Below are 22,356 nucleotides of genomic sequence, written 5' to 3' on the forward strand. Positions count from 1 at the left end.
TTGAATAAATTAAAGAGTATCCACTTAATAGAATCCAATGTAAGCAAAGAGAATTACTTATGTATCTTTGAATGTACTAGTTGGGATCTGGTCCAAGATACTTTTAAGTAAAAATAGCAATGTGTTTAACAGTGTATGGGCTTCCCTGCTGGCTCAGTGGTAAAGAATCCTCCTGCCAATGCAAGAGATGCAGATTCAATCCCTGGGTCAAGAAGATCCCCTAGAGAAGGAAATGGCAACCCACTCTAATATTCTTCCCTGGGAAATCCCATTGGCAGAGGAGGCTGGAGGGGTACAGTCCATATGGACACAAAAGAAGACATGACTTAGTGACTAAACAACAACAACATAACAGTGTATATAATATGCTGCCATTTGTAATTTTTAAACAGTATATCTTTGTGTATATATGAGTATACATACAGGGCTTCCCTGGTGGCTCACCTGGTAAAGAATCTGCTTGAGTCTATATACAAGCTATATTCGCTAAGCTATATCAAGTGGTCCAAATCTGTCCTGTTGTAGTCAAGGCCTGAGGTTTCTGGAGTAGGGGTAATTAGAGATTTGCCCATTCTTTTCACAAATCCCTCCAGTGTTTGTGTGAAGTAAGCAGAGGGGAAATGATCATACTGGGAGCTGTGAGGCAAGTGGCATCTTATATAACTTCTTTCTGTCTTCTCCAGCTCTGCTTCTTTCCAAAAAAGGAGCCCAGGGAAGAACTGGTCCTTTTCTGCAAATATCAAAGCCATGGCTCAGGTGAGATGCTGTTTCTTTTTGCTCAGATAGAGTCATTTTTACCCCTAGTACATGTAAATATTTGCTTTCCTTATCACGATGCTTTTTGGTGTTTAAAAACAACAGCAGCCTTCAGACAGTTCAGTTATACACAGTGTCAAAGTTCTGTTACTCTTGCTCTAAAGAAAAGGTCTCTAATAAGCCAATTCAAAAATTGCTCTCTTGGTAGAGATATTTATAGAAAAATATAAGTGGTTAGATAATCATTAAAAAAAGGAAAGAATATCTGGTTAAAGATCTTTATACTCTTAGTTACAGGTAACTGTTCAAGGGCTAAGGGGTTAGATACCAAGTTTCTCTGAAGAAGTCTTAATCAAATTAAAACCCATTAGAAAATTGCTTATGGATTTCGTCATAAATCCTGGTTTGTTCCCACATACTGTGAATTGCATAATATAAAAACAATCTGAGGTTTGGAAAAAAATTTTTTGCACTGGTTAACTTGGTCCCCCTTCAGGAACCTGACCCCTATTTCCTCCTAAAACAACCCAGTGCCCTCCACAGTTCCTTCTTTTAAATAACGTTTACAATCTCATTTAATAAGTCTTTCACCGTCTTCTGTCAGATTTGTGTCAGAAATCTTGGCAGAATAGAAATGTGTTTTCCATTAGTTAATAAATCTAATTTTCTTTGACAGTGATTGATGGGATGGAGATGGGTAGGATAATTAGGGCACCTCATAGGGAAAAGCCCTGATCATCTCCATAAACCTAGATTTTCCAGGAAGAAAATTTGTGCGATGGTTTTGTTTGATGTCGTTCTTAATACACGGAAAGGTCTCTTAATGTATCAGCCCTTCAGGTTTGGGGGTATGATTGGTGGTTATAAAAGTCTTATGTCAAAGCTCTGACACCACATGAGACCATCCATGATAAATAGACTTCAGTAATGCCATTGTGTGAAGCTGGATCATGCTCTGTCAATTTCCTGTAGCTTAGGAACAATGGGTATTTACATCGAGAAATGGGCAGTTTTAGGTAAAATTGGACCAACATTGGGAAGGTCATTAAAGATCACCTTCAGCCTCAATGTCTGAAAGCAAAGGAGAAGTCATTTATTTCCATATTACAAAACATTCAGTGAAAAAAAAATACTTATAAAAAGAATTTGTTTAACAAGAAATAACTCTTATTATATAGTTTATAATAGTGTGACATTGGAATGGCTCAGTCTTGAATTATATGCAAATTTAATTTTCTAAGATAAAATATTTTTTAAAATTATTTTGTACATGTTCACAAGTAAAGTAGGGTATTTCATTCTGGCCCCACTACCAGTTCCATTCCCAAAGCTGCCTTAAATTCTTGAATATTGATTGTCAGATTTACTCATTATCTTTTGACTTCCTGCAAAGTGGAAAGGACATTATGCTCATATATTGCACCCTTCATTTCCTCTGATCCTGTTATTATATCACAATTTTTGGTTAAATCGATAGTGTACACATTGTCACAACTACAAATATCCCTCACTGCTGAGCCAGATCGTGGCTTTATTCTGTTACGGTCTGTCATTTTTCCTGGGGTTAGTTGCTTTTTCCCCTCATTTGCTTAGTTGTCCATGTATTTATATCCAGAATCTCTAGATCACTGCCACATGCAAGTCAGTATGTTTTCCGTCTGATCAAATACATCAATTCCTTTTGAACATGGAAACTTCCATCCCTGTTCCCTTTTTCACCCTGCTCCCATTTTGTCTAGTTGCTCTCTAGGCCTGTTTCTCAAAGACTTCCCCTTTTTGCCCTGGGATTTTCCTTCTCTGTTTTCCTGTGTTAATTTACATATTTATTGAATCTCATGTCTTCTTCTTCTCTGGTTTACTCTCTGATTTTGGTAGAGCACAACCTCTGATAGTTTCCTGAGAAATTGTGCTTGAGTCTTTTCATGTCTGGGAGTTTCTTTTTTCAGTTGTCACAACAGAATGACGATTTGGTTATAGAATTCTAGGTCAGAATTTCTTTTCTTTTGGGTGGAGTGGCATGCCATGGCAGCTTGTGAGATTTAGTGCCCCAACCAAGGATTGAACCTGTGCTCCCTGGTTCTGGGGGGCATTGGGAGCATGGAGTCTTAACCACTGGACTGCCAGGGAAGTCCCCAGAATTTCTTCATCAGCATGCTGAAGAATTGTTCTTACTATTTCTTATTTTTAGTGGTTTTCTTAAGAACCCCATTGCCTGTGTGATTCTTGATGGCTTTTATCCAGCCTGCTCTCCTCTGGATGCTTTTAATGTCTTCTCTTTTCCCTTATTCTGAAATTATACTCTTAGCTGTTTTGGAAAAGAAACTCACATGTATTTATAACATAGCATTTGCAAAGTGTTTGTATATACTACTTCATTGAATTGGGAAACTCATCTTGGCTGGATTTTATACCTCCCCAGACTTAGCTGGATAACAGAAGTGCGCAACTATCCATAGGTAGTTTTGCCTGGAGAAACTTGGAAGCATAGTGATTCAGTCCTGTTTATTTGTTTACAGTCCTCCAGAGGCATCCCATTCAGTTCCACTCTGTGTGCTTGCTATTTTCAATTCTTCTTTTATTTTTTTTCTTCTCTCTTCCCTTCACAAAAACACATGTTTTTATTAATCAAACCTAATTTTTAAAAATTTAACATGGTTGTTGTTCCAGGAGTCAGTGATGTTCAGTGATGTGTCCATAGACTTCTCTCAGGAGGAGTGGGAATTCCTGAATGATGATCAGAGAGATTTATACAGAGATGTGATGTTGGAGAATTACAGCAACCTGGTTTCAATGGGTAAGGACATCCATAATAATTTAGATTCTGCCCCGAGAAGGTCTGTTTCCTCTGGTGTTATACTCACCTACTTTTCAAGTAACCACTTGCGTTTCTATCTACATCCTATTCCCAGAGGAATGTTTTTAATCTTGTAGAGCTAGAAAGAGGAAGCTGCACTGAGTTGTGAGGAAAGTTTCAAGTGCTCTATAATGTTTCATAAATATGATGTATCTTCCTTTGACTCTTTCTTAATAATGAAAGGACTGGATTTGAATTCTGGGACATTCTCAACATAAACCTCTCCTTACTTCTTTTGTAAGCAGGACATTCTATTTCTAAACCAGATGTGATCTCCTTCTTGGAGCAAGGGAAGGAGCCCTGGTTGGTTGACAGAGAACTAACAAGAGACCAGTGGCCAGGTAAGTGAGGCATGGCAGGTGATGACCCAGTCAGTCAATGGAGAGATTGCACCTTTGAAATGCAGTCTGGGAAGCTTTCCTTAAAAACTTTATGCCTGTTGTGCAAAAAGTAAGCCTTTTCAGCATGACCTTTCAAATGACCTTACCTTTTCCCCTTACTTAACACACTCCTCCTGCTCGTCTCCTCTTATGCTTCTGTCCCAATTCTAATGAGCCAGTGCCCTCCTCCACCTTCTCTAATAATACTTCTTTCTATGCATAATTTGAATGTACTTCCTTATCAGCTTCTCATCCTCTTTTGTACTTAGTCTTCAAAGAGCATCACTGTCTCCTCAAATACCATTTTTTTCTACATTACCAAAGACTCACTTCCTCTAGAGCTTATAAGATACAGTAGATACACTCATTGGTTCATTCATACTTTTAATGAACATTTGCTGATTTTCTAATGTGTGTGAAGTACTCTGCTAGGTACAGAAAGATTAAGAAATGAGTAAGTGGGAATTCCCTGGCAATCCACTGGTTAGGACTCTGCACTTCCACTGCAGAGGGCACAGGTTCAATCCTTAGGGAACTAAGATCCTGCAAGCCACTGGCGCAGCCAGAGAAAAAAAATAAAGAAAAAGCAGTTTCAGAGTTTATAGCTTACTGTTTATAACTCGTAAAATGTAGAAGCACGAGAGAGGTTAAAATAGGGAGCTCAGCAGAAAGGGGAGGCTAAAGAGGTAGAAGAGTGGTTGATCCACATAGCTGTCATAAGAGGGAGATTTGAGCATACATGTCATTGAGTTTAGAGTGCTTGAAAAAAGAATCTGTGCTTCCATTGAGATCTCAAGGCTAACAACGATATAGAAAAAAAGAAAGAAAAAAAAAAGACAGCCTATTCCTTCATTCAGTATACGTTTTGTGTGATTTAAAAAAAATTTTTATTTTACACTGAAGCATAGTTGATTAACAATGTTGTGTTAGTTTCAGATGTACAGCAAAGTGATTCAGTTATACATATGTGTGTGTCTATCTTTTTCAAATTCTTTTTCCATTTAGGTTATTATAAAATATTGAGCAGAGTTCCCTGTGTTGTATAGTAGGTCCTCGTTGGTTATCTGTTTTAAATATAGCAGTGTATACATATCAATCCCAAACTCCCAGTCCATCGCTCCTCCCTATCCTTCCCTCCTGGTAATCATAAGTCATTCTCTAAGCCTGTGAGTCTGTTTCCGTTTTGTATATTAAGTTCATTTGTATCATTTTTTTTTAGATTCCACATATAAGCAATATTATAGGAAATTCTGGCTTTGTTTGACTTACTTCACTTGGTATAATAATCCTCAGGTCCAGCCATGATACTACAAATAGCATTATTTTGTTCTCTTTAATGGCTGAGTAATATTCCATTGTATGTATGTATCATATCTTCGTTATCCATTTATCTCTTGCTAGATCAGTAGATGTATATTGAATACCTATTGCATGCCCAGCACTGCTCTCAACACTTGAAATTAGAGCAGTGAGTAGAATATGCAGAATGTCTCTTCCCAGAGTTTACCCTCAGCTGCAGGGAGAGATACACAAATAAATGACTATATAATGGTAAGTGCTGAAAAGAGTAAGTGGAGAAGTGGAGATTTTATTTTTTGTGAGAGGGTACAAGAAACTTTCCAATAAGGTGACACTGGGACAGAGACTTGAAGAAGTATAGCTGTAAATCATTGTATGTGATTATTAGGAAGAACATTCCAGAGGAAGCCAAACATTGAAGGGCCTCAGGCAAGTATGCATTGGCTGTGTGTGGGGAGCAGCCAGGAGGCCCAGTGCTGCTTCTACCCCAGTTGTTATTCAAGTATTTTCAAATGTAAGCACTCTTGTCACTTCACCCTTGCATAACCTCAGTATGTAATTCTAAAACACATGGACGTTGTCTCCCTCGCATAACTTGACTGCTTTGTCATCCCCAGTAACTTTTACACTGATTTCTTGGTACATCGGATTGTTTTAGTGTCATTCTACTGAGTACTAGTGAGAGGGGACATTTTCACCTTCATGGTGCTACTGTCTTTAACATGTTCACTACTATATTTTACACTTTTTATCTGTTACTGCTCTAATTCTCCTCAGTCAATTTTTATGGACTTTATAAAATAAAAACATTATATACCCATTTCCATGGGGTGTTTTGTACTTTGTAAATTTTAATTTGGATTGGCATCTTTTATTTATTTATTTATTTATTTGGCTGCGTCCAGTCTTAACTGCTGCACTCAGAATCTTGTTGCGAATCTTATGTGTTTGCAGTCATCTCTTTTGTGATGATTACAATTTCTGATTTTAGAAAATTAACTGACCTCTACAAATTTCATAGATATCCTGTTCTTTAAAAAAATTATTTTGCTATATTTTAAAATAATTTAATTAATTAATTAATTATTTTTGGCTATGCTGGGTCTTCAGTGCTGCTCGGGCTTTTCTCTAGTTGTGGCTAGCGGGGCCTACCCACTGGTTGCGGTGCTCAGGCTTCTCATTGCGGTGGCTTTTCTTGTTGCAGAGCACAGGCTCCAGGGCTTGCAGGTTTCAGTGGATGTGGCACACAGGCTTCGTTGTTCTGCAGCATTGTGGGATCTTCCAGGATCAAGGATCAGACCTGTGTCTCCTGCTTTGGCAGACAGATTCTTTACCACTGAGCCACCAGGGAAGCCTCTCTGCTGGGTTTTTTTTTTTTGCTGAAGTGATTTTAATCTATAGATGAAAGACTCTTTAAATGATACTCAGAATACATTACAAACTTGGTTTTAAATTATATTTGAGTCTAGAACAGGACTCACTCACAATGATTCCAGAACACAAGGTGGAAGTGCAACAGTTAGGTGATGACTTCTTAATTGTTCAAGGGGGTAAAGATCTTCAAATATGGTTGGAAATTAATCTCTAAGAGTTATTCTCCTTGATAGACTACAATATTATTGTCGGTTTCATATAGTTTTACTTTATAAAGAACTCCCACAGGAAGAAATTTCTGGAGGTTTTCCCAGATATATACGGCTACATTTTCTGTTGTGCTTACAATGTCTGCAAAATACGGCACATCTAGATCCAGATTCTTATGATCAAGGGGCTTCATAATCGCCTCCTTTATAATTGTGCCCATGGCCATTTGGGTTGTTGCACTTCCCAAATAATTTCAAGTTTTCTTCATTACTAACAGATTTGCTGTGGAGGTGGTAGGTCGCGCTGAAGGAGATGGGGCGCGGCCGCCGGCAGGGGCCCAACCCTGCCTGGTCATGGCTATACAAGCCCACGGCCCAGCCGGCGTCCTCACCCCTCGGCCCTGGCATCCTCACCCCTCAGCCTGCCGCCAGCCTGGATAGGCGGAGCCCCCTCTGCTGTTTTTAACAGCATCTAAATCCATTTTAAAGTTCTTTTACAATAAACTATAAATTGAGAGTCCAACTCAATCCCCCCTCCCCTGCTCCTAATGGCTTATTTTAGTACCATTTATTCAACAGCTGCTTATGTCATCACTGTTTTGTCTGCCAGTTCGTTGGAAGTTCTGGTTTATGTTAATACTTTGTATTTCAGGGACTCTTTCTATTTCTTTGCTTCAACTATACACTTGTACCTTCAGAGACAGATATGCCCAGCAGACAGTTTAATATATTTTAATTCTTTTTATTGAAAATTATCTCAAATACAGAAAGGTAACAAACTATAGGTAGACAGTCAAACAGTTATAAAATGAACTCACATGGAAACATCACTCAGATTTTAAGAACTTACAACACTATCAGCACATCTCTCTCTGTCCATAGTTCTTTGTGTCCCCTTTTGCTTTTACCAAGTAAGACAGCCACCACAACAATATAGTTCAGTTTTGAGTTTGAATTTTATATGCATAGAATCATACTATATATACTTTTATGTTGTTTTTTGTTAATCATTTTGCTGTTAAGATTCATACATATTACTTCTTATAGTCAGAGTTGATTTATTCAATTATACCAATATACTACAGTTTATTTTTCAGTTCTACTTTTCATAGAGAGTTAGGTTGTTTCCACTTTTTGACAGTTAAAAATTGCTACTATGAACATTTTCTGTGTGATTTGAATAGGAGAGAAATGAATGGATCACATGGCATCATATCTTTAGTTGTCCAGTTTTCAACTTTTTTTTAAGTTCTCAGGTTTTGTTTTAATACTCTTATTTATTTTTGCCTGTGCTGGGTCTTCATTGCTTTGTGCAGGTTTTCTCCAGTTGTGGTGAGCAAGGGCTACTTTTCATTGTGATATGTGGGCTTCTTATTGCAGTGGCTTCTAGAAAGCATGGGCTTAAGTAGCTGCAGCTCCTGGGCCCATGGAGCGCAGACTCAGTAGTTGTGATGCATGGGCTTAGCTTTTCCGCAGCACGTGGAATCTTCCCTGACCAGGGATTAAACCCATGTCCCCTGCATTGACAGGTGGATTCCTATCCACTGTGCCACCAGAGAAGTTCTCCACTTTTCTTTAATGCCTATACTAGATTACAATCCCACCAGCAGTATATAGGAGCTCCCACTGTTGCATATGCTTCCTAATGTATTGTCAAACTTAGATTTTTATCAATTGCTGAGCATATATAGTGATACTTCAGTGTGGTTTTAGTTTGCATTTCCCTTTTTACTGATGAGCTTGAAGACATTTTCGTATCATTATTGGTTTTTTGAAATTCTTCTTTAGCTAATTGCCTGTTCAAGTCTTTTTTACCTGGTTTTCTGTTGGATTGCCTGTGTTTAATGTTTAATGATGTGTAAGAGTTCTTTATAAATTTTGCTTATTGAGTGTATTCCATGTTCTAAAAATTGCTAATGTCTTCTTCCACTCTGAGTTATCTTTTAGTGCTCTTTATGGTTTCTTTTTGTGAACAAAAGTTCTTAATTTTGGTCAGATTTATCAGTCTTCTGTTTTGGGCTTCACACTTACTTGGTCTTATGTAGGAAATTCTTCCTTGGTCTATTTCTTTCTTTTTTTTTTTTTTCTTGGTCTATTTCTGAATCTGATTTATAATACATAAACAGAATCACACTATCTGTACTTTTTGTCCTGTTTAAACAAATTGTTATTATTGTGAAGATACTCTTTTATGTTTTCTTCTTGATGTCTGATTGTTTTTCTTTATATACTTTTCCTCTAAGGGACTAAATTTTTACTGTAATACATTCAGGTGTGGTTACCTTTATTTCTCCATATTTTGTTTCTGGTTGTATTTTTAAATCCAAGAATTTATATCTTTTTCTGGTGAGAGGAAATCCTTGGCAGTCATCTCTTTAAACATTACCTTGCTACATTTCCTCTTTTCTCTCTTGAGCTCCTGTTAAACAGATAATAAAACATCTGGATCACCTCTGATGTTTTAAATTCTTCATCTCTTTTTCTATTTATGCTGCCTTTACATAGAATTCCTTACTTTGATACTACTCTACATAAGATAGATAACCAACAAGGACCTACTGTATAGTGCAGGGAATTCTACTCAGTATTATGTGACAACCTATATAAGAAAAGAATCTAAAAAATAATGAACAGATGTATACATACATCTGTGTATACATTTTGCTGAGTCACTTTGCTGTACACCTGAAATTAACACAACATTGTAAATCAACTATACTCCAATAAAATCAAAATGTAAAAAAATGCAGATGAGAGCAAAAAAAAAATTCCTTGCATCAATTTGTATTGATTCACTAATATATTCTTCAGTTATGACCTTTTGACTCTTCAACTTATCCACTAAGTTTTTAATTAAAAAAAATAGTATAGTTATTTATAAAATATAGTACAACAGGATATATGTATCACATAATTAACATAAAATTCTAAGATAATAACATGTAAATACCTAAATTTGCATATGTATGATATTGGCTAGGAAGTATGCCTAAGAATATAATTGCTGGGTCTCGGCTTACTCTCTTTTTTTTTTGCTTTTTTTTTTTTTTAGTTCTATTAATGCTTTTTTTTAGTTCTATTAATGCTTTTTTTTAGTTCTATTAATGCTTTTTTTTTTTTTTAGTTCTATTCAATTTACTTTGAACACTTTAGGGGAAGATTTACAGCAAAAGGTCTTTTTTTTCAGAGATCACAGTCTGGTTTATTTTTTTTTAACTTTTTTTTATTTGGAGGATAACTGCTTTACAAATATACAACGGGCAAAGGACTGTCTTCAATAAGTACTGTTGAAAAAACTGGACTACTGTGTTACACCTTACTCAGAAATAACTCAATATGGATTAAAGACTTGAATACGAGACCTGAGCCATAAAACTTCTAGAAAACAGGGAAAGCTCCTTGACATCAGTCTTGTAGTTTTTGGATATGACACCAAAGCCAAGACAACAAAAGCAAAAATAAGTAGGATGACATCAAACTAAAAATTTGTATGGAAAAGGAAGCAATAAGCAAAATGAAAAGGGAGCCTACTGAATGAGAGAAAATATTTGCGAATTATGTATCTAACAAGGAGTTAATATCTAAAATATATATACAAAATCCATATAACTCAATAGCAAAAAAAAGATACATTTAAGGAAATATAGGGCTTCCCTGGTGGTGGAGGTTAAGAATCTGCCTTGCAGTGTAAGCGACACTAGTTAGATCCATGGTCCAGGAAGATCCCACATGCCTTGGGACAGCTGAGCCCATGTGCCACAACTGATAAGCCTGCACTCTGGAGGCCACGAGCCTGTGTGCTGCAACAGGAGAAGCCACCTCACTGAGAAGCCCTCACACCACAACTAGAGAAAGCTCATGAGCAACAACAAAGAGCCAGCACAGCCAAAAATAAGTATAATGAAAAGTAAAAGGAATAAATAAATAAATACTAAAATAAATAAAGTGAAAATTTTACAACTGAAAAATGGAGATAACAGAGGAAAATTAGTGAACTTGAAGGAAGACCAAAAGAAATTATGCAATATGAATAACAGAAAAAAAGATCAAAAACTTAAAAAGAATGACTCAAGGGGAATTGCTTGGCAATCCAGTAGTTGGTTGGGATTAGGTGCTCTCACTGCTGAGGGCCCAGGTTCAATCCCTGGTTAGGGAACTACCATTCCACAAGCAGCACAATGCTGCTAGAAAAAAAGGAAAAAGAATGACTCAGGGACATGTGGGATAACAACAGAGTTTTCATATTTATATCATTGAAGTCCCAAAAGGACCATAGACAATGAAAGAACCGTAAAAATAATGCATTACTTTTAGGGAAACAGTGGAACAACTGGATTTCTCTTCATAAACCATGGACATCGGCAAAAGTGCAACAGTATTTTTTTGGTAAAGAGCTGTCAGCCCAGAATTCCATAGCCAGCTAAAACCTTTCATGAATGAAAGAAAAATTAAGAAAAGCAATGTTGCAGGCGTACAGGGAAACTGAAACCCTGGCCTAGCATCCATGTGGAACTAGGAGATAATGAGAGTCTGTACCCTGTCTCAAAGGAGTGAGCACATGTTAAGTCTAGGAGACAGCTGTCATATGAGAACACAGACCTAATGCTGCCTGATAATCTGGTCCTTAAAGGAAAGCCAGAAACCCAGATTTCTGTATTAAATCTGATAATGTCAACACTGGTAACTCATTTAAAACTTTAGAGAACTGTTGGGGCAACACCAAACACAAACACGTGAGTAGGATACAACCTGATTCATTGGGTTATTACTTATAAGGAGTTTTCTTTTTCTTTGAACCTCAGAAATTCTACCAAGATACATATAGTTAAAACTCTTTTCTCCTAAATCCTGCTCAGCGCAGAAAGGAACCATCTGATTACTAAATTTTCTTCAACTCTGGCAATCTGTCTTAACTGTGGTTTTTGCATCATCACCATATTCTCCTTCTAGAACTCATATCTTACATTTATTTTATTTCCTATATAATTTTCTTACCCCATGACCCTATCATCTCTTTTCTTTTTTCTTTCAGTTACCATTTCTATCCTTTCTCTTCTAAAACTCTTTTTTTCAAGAGTTCATTCTAGTTTTAGTAATGATTGACTTTTCACTGGGGAATTTGAAGATTTATCTTACTTTAAACCCTCTTCCCTTATTCTCCATACATAGTATATCACAATTTAATTATTCAATTTGCTTAATAACTATGTAAATTTTTGTTGCCAGGCCCTGTAGTCACATTTCATTCCTTGTACAACTTTTCTTTTCCCTGAAGTTAAACTGTCTTAAGTGAGGACTGGTTAGTTTTCTGTTTATCTGTCAGTAATCTCTTTTCAGACACATGAGGTAGCTGTGGTTTGTGTTTGAACTGAGACATCCCTCCTCTGACCCTCTGTTCTTCTTCCCCAGGTGTGGTGTAACACAGCTGTTATTTTAGAGTTTCCTTTTATTGTCATCCAGTGGATTCCCTTAGGATCATCCCATTGACTCCCTTAACTCCTCCCCTTTGAATTCATTTGGATTCTCTTCTGTATTTGCATACCTTGGATTCTTGTCTATACCTAGTCTGTTGGATCTCCTGCCTTCCTTTTTCTTGATTTGTTTTCTTACTATTTTTTTTTAAGATTTATTTTATATTTTGACTGTAGTAGTTCTTTGTTCCTGTGCACAGGCTTTTTCTGGTTGCTGAGAGTGGGGGCTACTCTTCGTTGCGGTGTAGGGACTTCTCATTGCAGTGGCTTCTCTTGTTTTAGAGCACAGGCTCTAGTGGACAGGCTTCAGTAATTGCAGCATGTGGGCTCAGTAGTTGCAGTGCACCAGCTTAGTTGCTCTGGGACATGTGGGATCTTCCCAAACCAGGGATCTAACCTGTGTCCCTTGCATTGCAAGGCAGTTTCTTAACTACTAGACCACCAGAGAAGCACTGTTTTTTTACTATTCTGAAGTAAAAAGCAACCAAGGAAAGAATGCAAAAGAAGTAAATAGAAAGTATATTTTCTGAATCCCTGCATGAATAAAAATGTTTTCATTTCACCCTCATAATTTGATCGATAATTTGACTAGAAATACCAATTTAGGTTGAAAAAGTGACTTCAACTTTTTGAAGGCATTCCTCCAAGGATTTCTAAAATCTTCTAGTATCTAGTGTTATTGAGAAGTCCAAAACCAATTCAGGTTCTTAATTCTTTTAAGTGGTGTATTTAAACTCTTTGGAAGCTTTTTGCATTTATTATTTATTTGTGATGTTCTAATATTTCGTGTTGAGGTATCATGATACTGATTTTTTTTTTTTTTTCCGTTTGGCTAGACAAACTCAGTCATTCTGGAAACTAAAACTCTGTGAAATTTTCTACTATTATTTTGTTGAAGGTTTGTTCCCTATTGTTTTCTCTTTTCCTCTATTTGATAGATCACTTTTCAGGTCCAGTGCTTGCCATCATGTCTGACATATAATATGAACTCATTAAATTTTTTGAATGATTGAACACTCATAATTCAGATCTTAAATTTCTTGTGCTACCTCTACAATTTTTTTTTTTAATTGAAGTACAGTTGATTCACAGTGTTGTGTTAGTTTCTGGTAAACAGTGAAGTGACTCAGTTATACATATATATATACATTCTTTTTCATATTCTTGTCATTATGCTTTACTACAGGATATTGAATATAGTTCCCTAGGCTATACCTTGTTGTTTTATCTCCTTTATATATAGTAGTTTGTATCTGCTCTTTCCCCCCACCCCCCGTTTCCATCTCTCTTTTTATGTTATACTTTCTGTGAGGTTTTAAGTTCTCATCTTTGTATTTTTATAAAATACAAAGAAAGAAATTCTTCTTTCAGTATTTCTTTTCCTAGCGTCACTCTCTTATGGAATTGTCATATAATATTGTTTTTAGAAGCATATGTTTTCTGAATTTTGGCATTTTTTTCCCCTTTGTTGTCTCTCCTGAGTTCTTATTTTCTGTTTATTTTAAGCTCTGATGTTCAGTATTTTCCTGAAATATCTAGTGACTCAAGGCCTATTTGAGCTTCTTTGGTGGCTCACTTGCCAATGCAAGAGATGCAGGTTTGATCCCTGGGTCAGGAAGATCCCCTGGAAAAGGAAATGCCAACCCACTCCAGTATTCTTTCCTGGAGAATCCTATGGATAGAAGAGCCTGGTGGGCTACAAATAGTCCACAGGGTCACATAGAGTTAGACACAACTTAGCAACTAAACAACAATGTAATTTGATCAGAGGATCATAGGAGGCCTTTAAGTAGAGATTTGGCAAGTATGACCTTTAAGTAGAGATTTGGAAAATGAATAATAGTTATCAAGGCCAAGAGTAAAAGAAAATACCTCTAAACATAAGAAAAAGGACCTAGAAAAGTCTAAATAGAGACTAATAGCTGGGAGCACTTGAAGAACTAAATAGGGCCAGTGTGAATGAAGCTTAGAAACCAAAATGGAACATAGGGTGAGTGAGATTTGGTTGAAAGGCAGGCAGGAGCCAGATCATTCAAAGCTTTGTAAACCATATTCCAGATTTTGGCTTTTATTGTGAGAGCAATGTAACCATCAAAGAATTTTAAGCAGAACAGTGGCAGGATAATGCTATTCCAGTGACATGGATTCAAGATTACAAAATCAGGATTACAAAGCTCAAGTGGGGGGAAGTAGGTAAGAGGCTATTCTAGTAATCCAAGAAAGAGCTATTTCATATTACATATTATATTGTATATAAATGGAAGAGTTTAGGATATACATGGGGCAAAATTAGACAGTATTTGCTAAATAATTACATGAGAGAAAGAAGATGGTACTAGAATGATCTTCACCTCTTTGACTTGAAATTTTCTCTCTGGATCCATAGTGTGGTCTTCAAAACATTTCTCTTGCCAACATCTCCATTTTTGTATGAAAATCCTTCCATAATATTACCTCCCAAATGCTAAGTATGTATTTTTCACCAAATATTTTTTCATATAGTATTCCTAGTCCTCAAAATGATCATAAGAGTTAGTTATTTCTATCATATAGACAGACTATTGGGGGCTCAGAAAGATGAACTAATGTGTCCAAGAAAACAAAGCGGGTAATTAACTGAGTTTGAGTTCAAAATTCATCTTATACCTCTATTCTTCCAATAGCAATACACTGCCTCCCATTATATTCTTTTCCCTTATCTTTGAACCTACAAATACCCTTCCTGTCAGTTGGTCATCACTACTAAGTGCTTGTGCACTTGTTAACTCCTCTCCTTTTTTTCCCACAGTTCAGAATCACAGAATTCCAAGGCATAGTATTGTCATCAGACCCCAAACATATACCATGTCCAACTACAAAAAAATCTTCCCTATAGTATATATGAACTCATATATACTCATATAGTATAATGAACTCATGCTAGGTTCATTCAGTACTTGACTTTTCTTAAGGTATTCTCCTGTCTGGACTGGTATCTTTTATTTCCCTATCATTGATTAAAGAGAAACTAAGTCTCTAGTTACTTAATCTAGAATTTTTCAGTGATGGTAGAAGTGTCTTATGTTTCTGATTTCCAGTATGGTAGACACTAGACACATTTAGCTATTGAACACTTGATAAATGGGTAGTGCCATGGAGGAACTGAATTAGAATTTTCAATTTTAATTATATTAAATTTAAATAGACATGTGCTAGTGGCTACTGCAGTGGACAACACAGAACTAAGCAGGGTCTGGCAAACTTTTTCTTAAAGGGCTAGATAGTAAATATTTTAGATTTGCAGTCAATGTGGTCTCTGTTGCAACCAAAACTCATAAACAGTCATAGATAATACATAAACAAATAAGTGTGACTGTGTTCCAGTTAGAAAAATTATTGCAGGGCTGCAGTCCATAGTTTGCCAGCCCCTGGACATTTCTCCTTAGACATGTTCATTTAATCCTGACAACAGGACTTCCCTGGTGGTCCAGTGATTAAGCCTAGAGTTCCATCCTTGGGCGGGAATCTAGGATCCCACGTACCATGCAGTGTGGCCAAACAGACAACAACTCAATTAAGTAGATATGATCCCACTCCAGTATTCTTGCCTAGGAAGCTCCATGTTCAGAGGAGCCTGGCAGGCTACAGTCCCTGGGGTCACAAGAGTTGGACTTGACTGAGCGACTGAACAGCAACATGGATGTGTGTTCTTTTAATCTCTGGCTGTAATCTTACTCACTCAACCTAAGCTGCTGGCCATTATTCTTGACACTTTTTTGAGTGATAAGGCAACAGTCTCTGATCGAAGCATACAGGGGCAGGAAGAATAGAGAGAGAAGTAGAATGATGAGGCAGTTTTGTTATTTTTGTGGTAACTTTATAGCCTTTTAAAGTTATATTCTGTATGCTTAAACATTATCCCTGCAAAAGACTGACCTATATAACAATCTAAATGTGACTGAATTTTTCTTCTGCTACAAAGTGGGAGAGAATTCCCTTTGTAAAACTATGAATCCAAATAAATGACTGTTTACAAAAAAAATAGGTATGATCATTTCCTTTACTTTACAGTTCATGCTGTGGGATGTTCTTATATGAGTGTTTGTGTATGCTGTGAGATTTTGTGTGTGTGTATGTATGATTAGAGTCATCCTGTAACAAGGAAGTTTAAGGCATCTGTGTATTTAGAAACCTCCCCTAAATAATTCTGATATATAGCAACATTTAGAAACCACAGACTTACTTCCTACCTTTATCTTACTATGTCATCTCTCCTCACTCTTGTTTTCTCATCCAGTTTTTAAAAATTCAGTTTAGTTTCTTTCATTTTAATTGAAGTTTTTATTTCTCCAAACAAGGAAAATGTGAGTGATTGCTTTCATATTTTCTTTCAGTCCTGGAGTCAAGATGTGAGACCAAGAAATTATTTCTGAAGAAGGAAATTTATGAAATAGAGTCAGCCCAGTGGGAGATAATGGACAGACTTACAAGACACAACCTTCAGTGCTCCAGTTTCAGAGATGAATGGGAATGTAATGGCCAGTTTGAGAAACAACATGGCTCTCAGGAGGGACATTTCAGTCAACTGATATTCACCCATGAAGGCATGCCTACTTTTAGTCAACATCCATCCTTTACATTACAGCAAATCATGAATAATAATAAAGAGAAATACTGTGCAACTAAGGAATATAGGAAAACCTTCAGACATGACTCACAGCTTACCACACATCAGATCATCCATACTGTTGAGAAACCCTATGAGTGTAAGGAATGTGGAAAGGCCTTTAGACATCCCTCAAGACTCAGTCATCATCAGAAAATTCATTCTGGCAAGAAACCGTTTGAATGTAAGGAATGTGGAAAAACCTTTATTTGTGGCTCAGACCTTACCCGACATCACAGAATTCACACTGGTGAGAAACCCTATGAATGTAAAGAATGTGGGAAGGCCTTCAGCAGTGGCTCCAACTTCGCTCGACATCAGAGAATTCACACTGGTGAGAAGCCCTATGAATGTAAAGAATGTGGGAAGGCCTTCAGTAGTGGCTCAAACTTTACTCAACATCAGAGAATTCATACAGGGGAGAAACCCTATGAGTGTAAGATATGTGGGAATGCCTTTAGTCAAAGCTCGCAACTTATTAAACATCAGAGAATCCACACGGGTGAGAAACCCTATGAATGTAAGGAATGTGAAAAGGCTTTTCGTTCTGGCTCAGACCTTACTCGACATCAGAGAATTCATACTGGTGAGAAGCCCTATGAATGTAAGATATGTGGGAAAGCCTATTCTCAGAGTTCACAACTTACTAGTCATCATAGAATTCATACTAGTGAGAAGGCCTATGAATATAGGGAATGTGCAAAGACCTTTAATTATGACTCACAACTGGTTCAACATCAAAATTTGTACTGGTGATAAAATACAGAATATACAAAACGTGTGCGAAGGCTTCTGTTCACAGCTCAAAACTATTTAACATCAACTACTCAACAAAAGAGAATTTATCTTAATATTAATCCCTCTAAATAGAATAAGATAGAAACATCTTATTTGTTAACTACAGCTTGTTCAGCCCAAGAAAAATCATGTAGGAGAAATACCCTATGAGTAGAATACCTTTTGGAAGCCCTTTTAATAAAATCTTCTCAGTCTAGTAAATATTCAAAATGACAAGAGCACTTTGTGCATCTTTCTAACCTTATCTTAAACATCAGAGAATACATACAGAAATGTAATCCTGTAATTTTCATATTCCCCCCATTTTTCCTATAGTTGTTATATTCTCAATCTTTTAATCCATTAAAATTTACATGACTGAAAGTCCATCTGTTTACAGCATAGTTGGTAAAATACCTTTTATTTTTAAGGTACTTTTAATACCCAAGAGAAATGACCTCTTTATTTTTGAAGATGGCTTGCTCTTTTTACAAAACTTAGACTTTTCTTGTAAAACATTCATGAATGACTTACCACCCAGTAAATGGAGATCCTTTACTATCCTTTCGCTGTTTCTATTGATAGACATTGTCATTTCCTCCAGTTTTTGCCATTAATAATACACAGTGCCCTGGTGAGCATTCTCCCTAGGCATATTTTTGTATCATATCTTATTTTAATTGCTGAAATAATACATCTATATTTTCCCTATAATAGATTAAAACATTACAAATAAGACCTTTGACCACTATCCTTGTTCCCGTATCGCTTCCTAGAGGATAGTCTTCATTTGTTTAGTGTTTATTCTTCCTGAGCATTTTCCTATGTTTCTATACATACATTTCTTGGTAGAAATGATAAAAATGGGGATAATTATAATATCTACCTCAGAGTTCTGTGTGAGGATCAAATAAAGACACACAAAGTGCTTAGAATTGTGCCTGTCCTATAATACAGACTGTTAATTGTATTCATCATTATCACTTTATTAGTATTATATGTTGAAAAGCAACTGTTTCTACAGACCATACTCAACATCAGACAGGATATACAATTGAAGACCCATTGAGGGTCATGAATTAAGAAATTTTCTATCATTTACTTCCTGTGGAACATGAATTAATCCTGGGTGTTGGTGCAGAAAGTAATATGTGTAATGAGTAGGAAAAGCTGTGTATTCAGACTGGTATCCTTTCTACTACATTACAAAATACCTAATGTAAAGACAGACAATAATATAGACAAACATTGCTGACACTAGTGCAAAAGTATGAAAAGACAAACAGCACTACGTTTGAAAATAGATATGCATACATATAAAGAGAAGCTTTACAATTACCAATTTTAAATGTTATACTGAATACAGTGCTTCCAATACATTTGAAAACCTAAACAAAATTTTTTACAAAAGTAAAAATTACCAGTATTGACACAGAAAATTAGAACTCTTGGGAAACTCTTATAAAAAGATAAAAGGGGAAATTTAGCGTGAGTTACGGTAGCTTCCCTGGTGGCTCAGTGGTGAAGAATCTGCATCTAGTGCAGGAGATGAAGGTTCAGCCCCTGGGTTGAGAAGATCCCTTGGAGAAGGAAAAGGCAACCCACTCTGGTATCCTGGCCTGGGAAATCCATGGACAGAGGAGTCTGGCAGGCTACAGTCTGTGGTGTCACAAAGAGTTGGACACTACTGAGCAACTAAACAACAACAGCATAGTAGCCATTACTAATCATCAAACCCAGTTTCTTTCCAGGCGCAACTTTTTGTAAAAAATTGGGGTATAAATGACATCAATATTACATTAGTTTCAGGTGCACAACATAGTGCTCTGATATTTGTATATACTGGGAAGTGTGTTAGTTGCTCAGACATGTCCTACTCTTTGCAATCCCATGGGCTATAGGCCTCCAGGCTCCTCTACCCACATGATTCCCCAGGCAAGAATATCGGAATGACTAACTATTCCCTTTTCCAGGAGATCTTCCCAACCCAGAGATCGAACCTTCATCTCACACGTTGCAGGTGGATTCTTTACTGTCTGAGCCACCAGGGAAGCCTATATATTGGAAAATGACCACCATAATAAGTTTAGTTAATATTGATCACCATCCATACTTACAGAATGTTTTTTCTTGAGAAGAGGCAAAACTTGAGCAAGGAAGTATTTGTTACATAGAAGTAGACATAACATACTTTAATATAATCCTAATGTTAGGAATGGATTAGGAGGACACAAACAAGGAAGCTATTTTATCAGGGTGATCCGTGAATATGTATCCAAACATACTAAGAAAAAATAAACTTTCGTTGTTCAGTCTAGGTCGTATCCGACTGTGACCCCATGAACTATAGCCCACCAGGCTCCTCTGTCCATGGGATTTCCCAGCCAAGAATACTGGAGTGGATTGCCATTTGCTTCTCCAGGGGTCTTCCTGACCAAGGGATTGAACCTGTGTCTCTTGCATTGGCAGGCTGATTCTTTACCACTGGTATCTATTAAATGAATAACAGGAATGAACTTGGGTTGGGACAGTAACTGAAGAGGACCTGCAGTGTCCAGTTCTAGCTAAAAAGTGCTATAAGAAAATGCAGCCCTTGTTTTCCCAACTCTTCTGACTTTGGGGGACAATCCAGAAATATACCTTTTTTTTCCCCGTGTGTGATAGCCCTTGATTTTTTAAATGGCAGCTGAGGGGTTTTTTGTTTTTGTGTTTTAAAACATGGTGTGGACCAAAGAAGATACATTGACTCTCCAAGTAGCAAGTGACTTATAGGTTACTTTTGTTCTGGACACTAGAACAGTGACTGCAAAAGGCTCAGGAGAGGAGTATTTTATAGTGCAAATCTCAGCCCCAAGGAAATTTAGTGGAGGGAGGGCAAGGGAATAGTAAAATACAAGATAATTAACCCATCATTTCTTAGATGTGGAAAATATTTCAAGAGATAAAGCTGATAAGCCCCAGACGTAAAGATAGGACTTGATTCAGTCCCATATTTTCCACATGCAGTTTTTTTTATGTGCGGCATCATGTCAGTTAAAAAATAGGATATATTTTATACATTGTAATCCTATTCTATATAATCTATATATATACACACACACACAATTAAAAATAGAGTTAACCTATTCAGAAGAAAAATAGCCAGGTCATCACTGTTTTGCACTAGCTTAGCAAATATATCACTAGAATTTTGTGTTGTGTTTTAGACCAAGAGTCAGCAAACTATGTAAAGAGCCAAAAAGTAAATATTTTACCCTTTGTAGGTCATAATGTTTCTGTTGCAACTACTCACCTCTGCCACTATAGTGTGGAAGCCTATTAAATTTTCTTAAGAAATTCTGAAGTTTAAAAAAAGTGTTCCATAATTTAGCTTTGTTTAGGGTTAGGTTGAAGGCTTTCCCAGTGGCTCAGTGGTAAAGAATCTGCCTGCAATGCAGGAGACAGTAGACATGGGTTCAATCCTTGGGTCAGGAAGATACCCCTGGAGGAGGAAATGGCAACCCACTCCAGTATTCTTGCCTGGAAAATCCCACGGACAGAGGAGGCTGGAGGGCAAGAGTTCAAAAGATTCCAAAGAGTTGGCCACAACACCCACCTCAAGGTTAGGTTCCTGCTAAGTCACTTCAGTCGTGTCCGACTGTGCGACCCCATAGACACCAGCCCACCAGGCTCCACCATCCCTGGGATTCTCCAGGCAAGAACACTGGAGTGGGTTGCCATTTCCTTCTCCAGTGCATGAAAGTGAAAAGTGAAAGTGAAGTCGCTCAGTTGTGTCCGACTCAGTGACCCCATGGACTGTGGCCTACCAGGCTCCTCCGCCCATGGGATTTTCCAGGCAAGAGTACTGGAGCGGGGTGCCATTGCCTTCTCCGAAGGTTAGGTTAGTGTTTTGGGATGAGTCTTTCCTGTGCTTCAATTTTCATGCTCAACAAGCAGCTTCCTACATTTGGATGGTACCATTCTGTGGAAGGAAAATCCATATGTCCAAAGTTACTACAGGTCTGTCCTTTCATGCCCCACTCTCCTTTTTTCTTAGGTCCCACGTTAGAGGACAAAACATTGAGCTAGTTTATTTTTACCAGGCATGAAGAAGTAAAATATTTCATAATCAATTTGAGATAAGTTAGAGTGAGCAACATACATGCAGATGGGAGAATTAGTAAAGATGAGGCTATTTTGTTCTAATGTTTTACATTATGCTAAAATGAGAACTGGAGCTTGCTTCTTGGTAGCTCAGTGATAAAGAATCTGCCTGCCAAGCAGGAGACTCAGGTTCGATCCCTGGGTTGGGAACATTCCCTGAAGAAGGAAATGGCAACCCTCTCCAGTATTCCTGCCTGGGAAATCCCATGGACAGAGGAGCCTGGAGCTACAATCCAAAAGTTAGCCAAGAGTCTGACACAACTGAGTGACTAAACAACAACAAAAAATGAAAAGTGAAATTTTATATTCTTTAGTGTGCATATTTTAAGTCATTTATTGAGTTCTATTAGTAAAATTACAGAAGTAATGCATTTGCACCAAAACCAATGAAACAGTGCCAAAAAAAAACACACCAAACTTAATATCTCTGCTTCTCTCCATTCCTCAC

At 37.1% G+C, this 22,356-nt stretch overlaps 1 protein-coding gene across 1 annotated transcript in view; it reads left to right on the top strand.

Moving 5' to 3' along the window:
- LOC128063939 (uncharacterized) overlaps nt 1-22,356 on the top strand; it is a 357,926-nt gene that overhangs the window by 55,656 nt on the left and 279,914 nt on the right. Inside the window, 1 exon segment of the mRNA XM_052656769.1 lies at nt 17,041-17,666. Coding sequence (XP_052512729.1) covers nt 17,041-17,666 — 626 coding nt within the window.

Source organism: Budorcas taxicolor, chromosome 18, assembly GCF_023091745.1.
Source record: "Budorcas taxicolor isolate Tak-1 chromosome 18, Takin1.1, whole genome shotgun sequence".
Lineage (NCBI taxonomy): Eukaryota > Metazoa > Chordata > Mammalia > Artiodactyla > Bovidae > Budorcas > Budorcas taxicolor.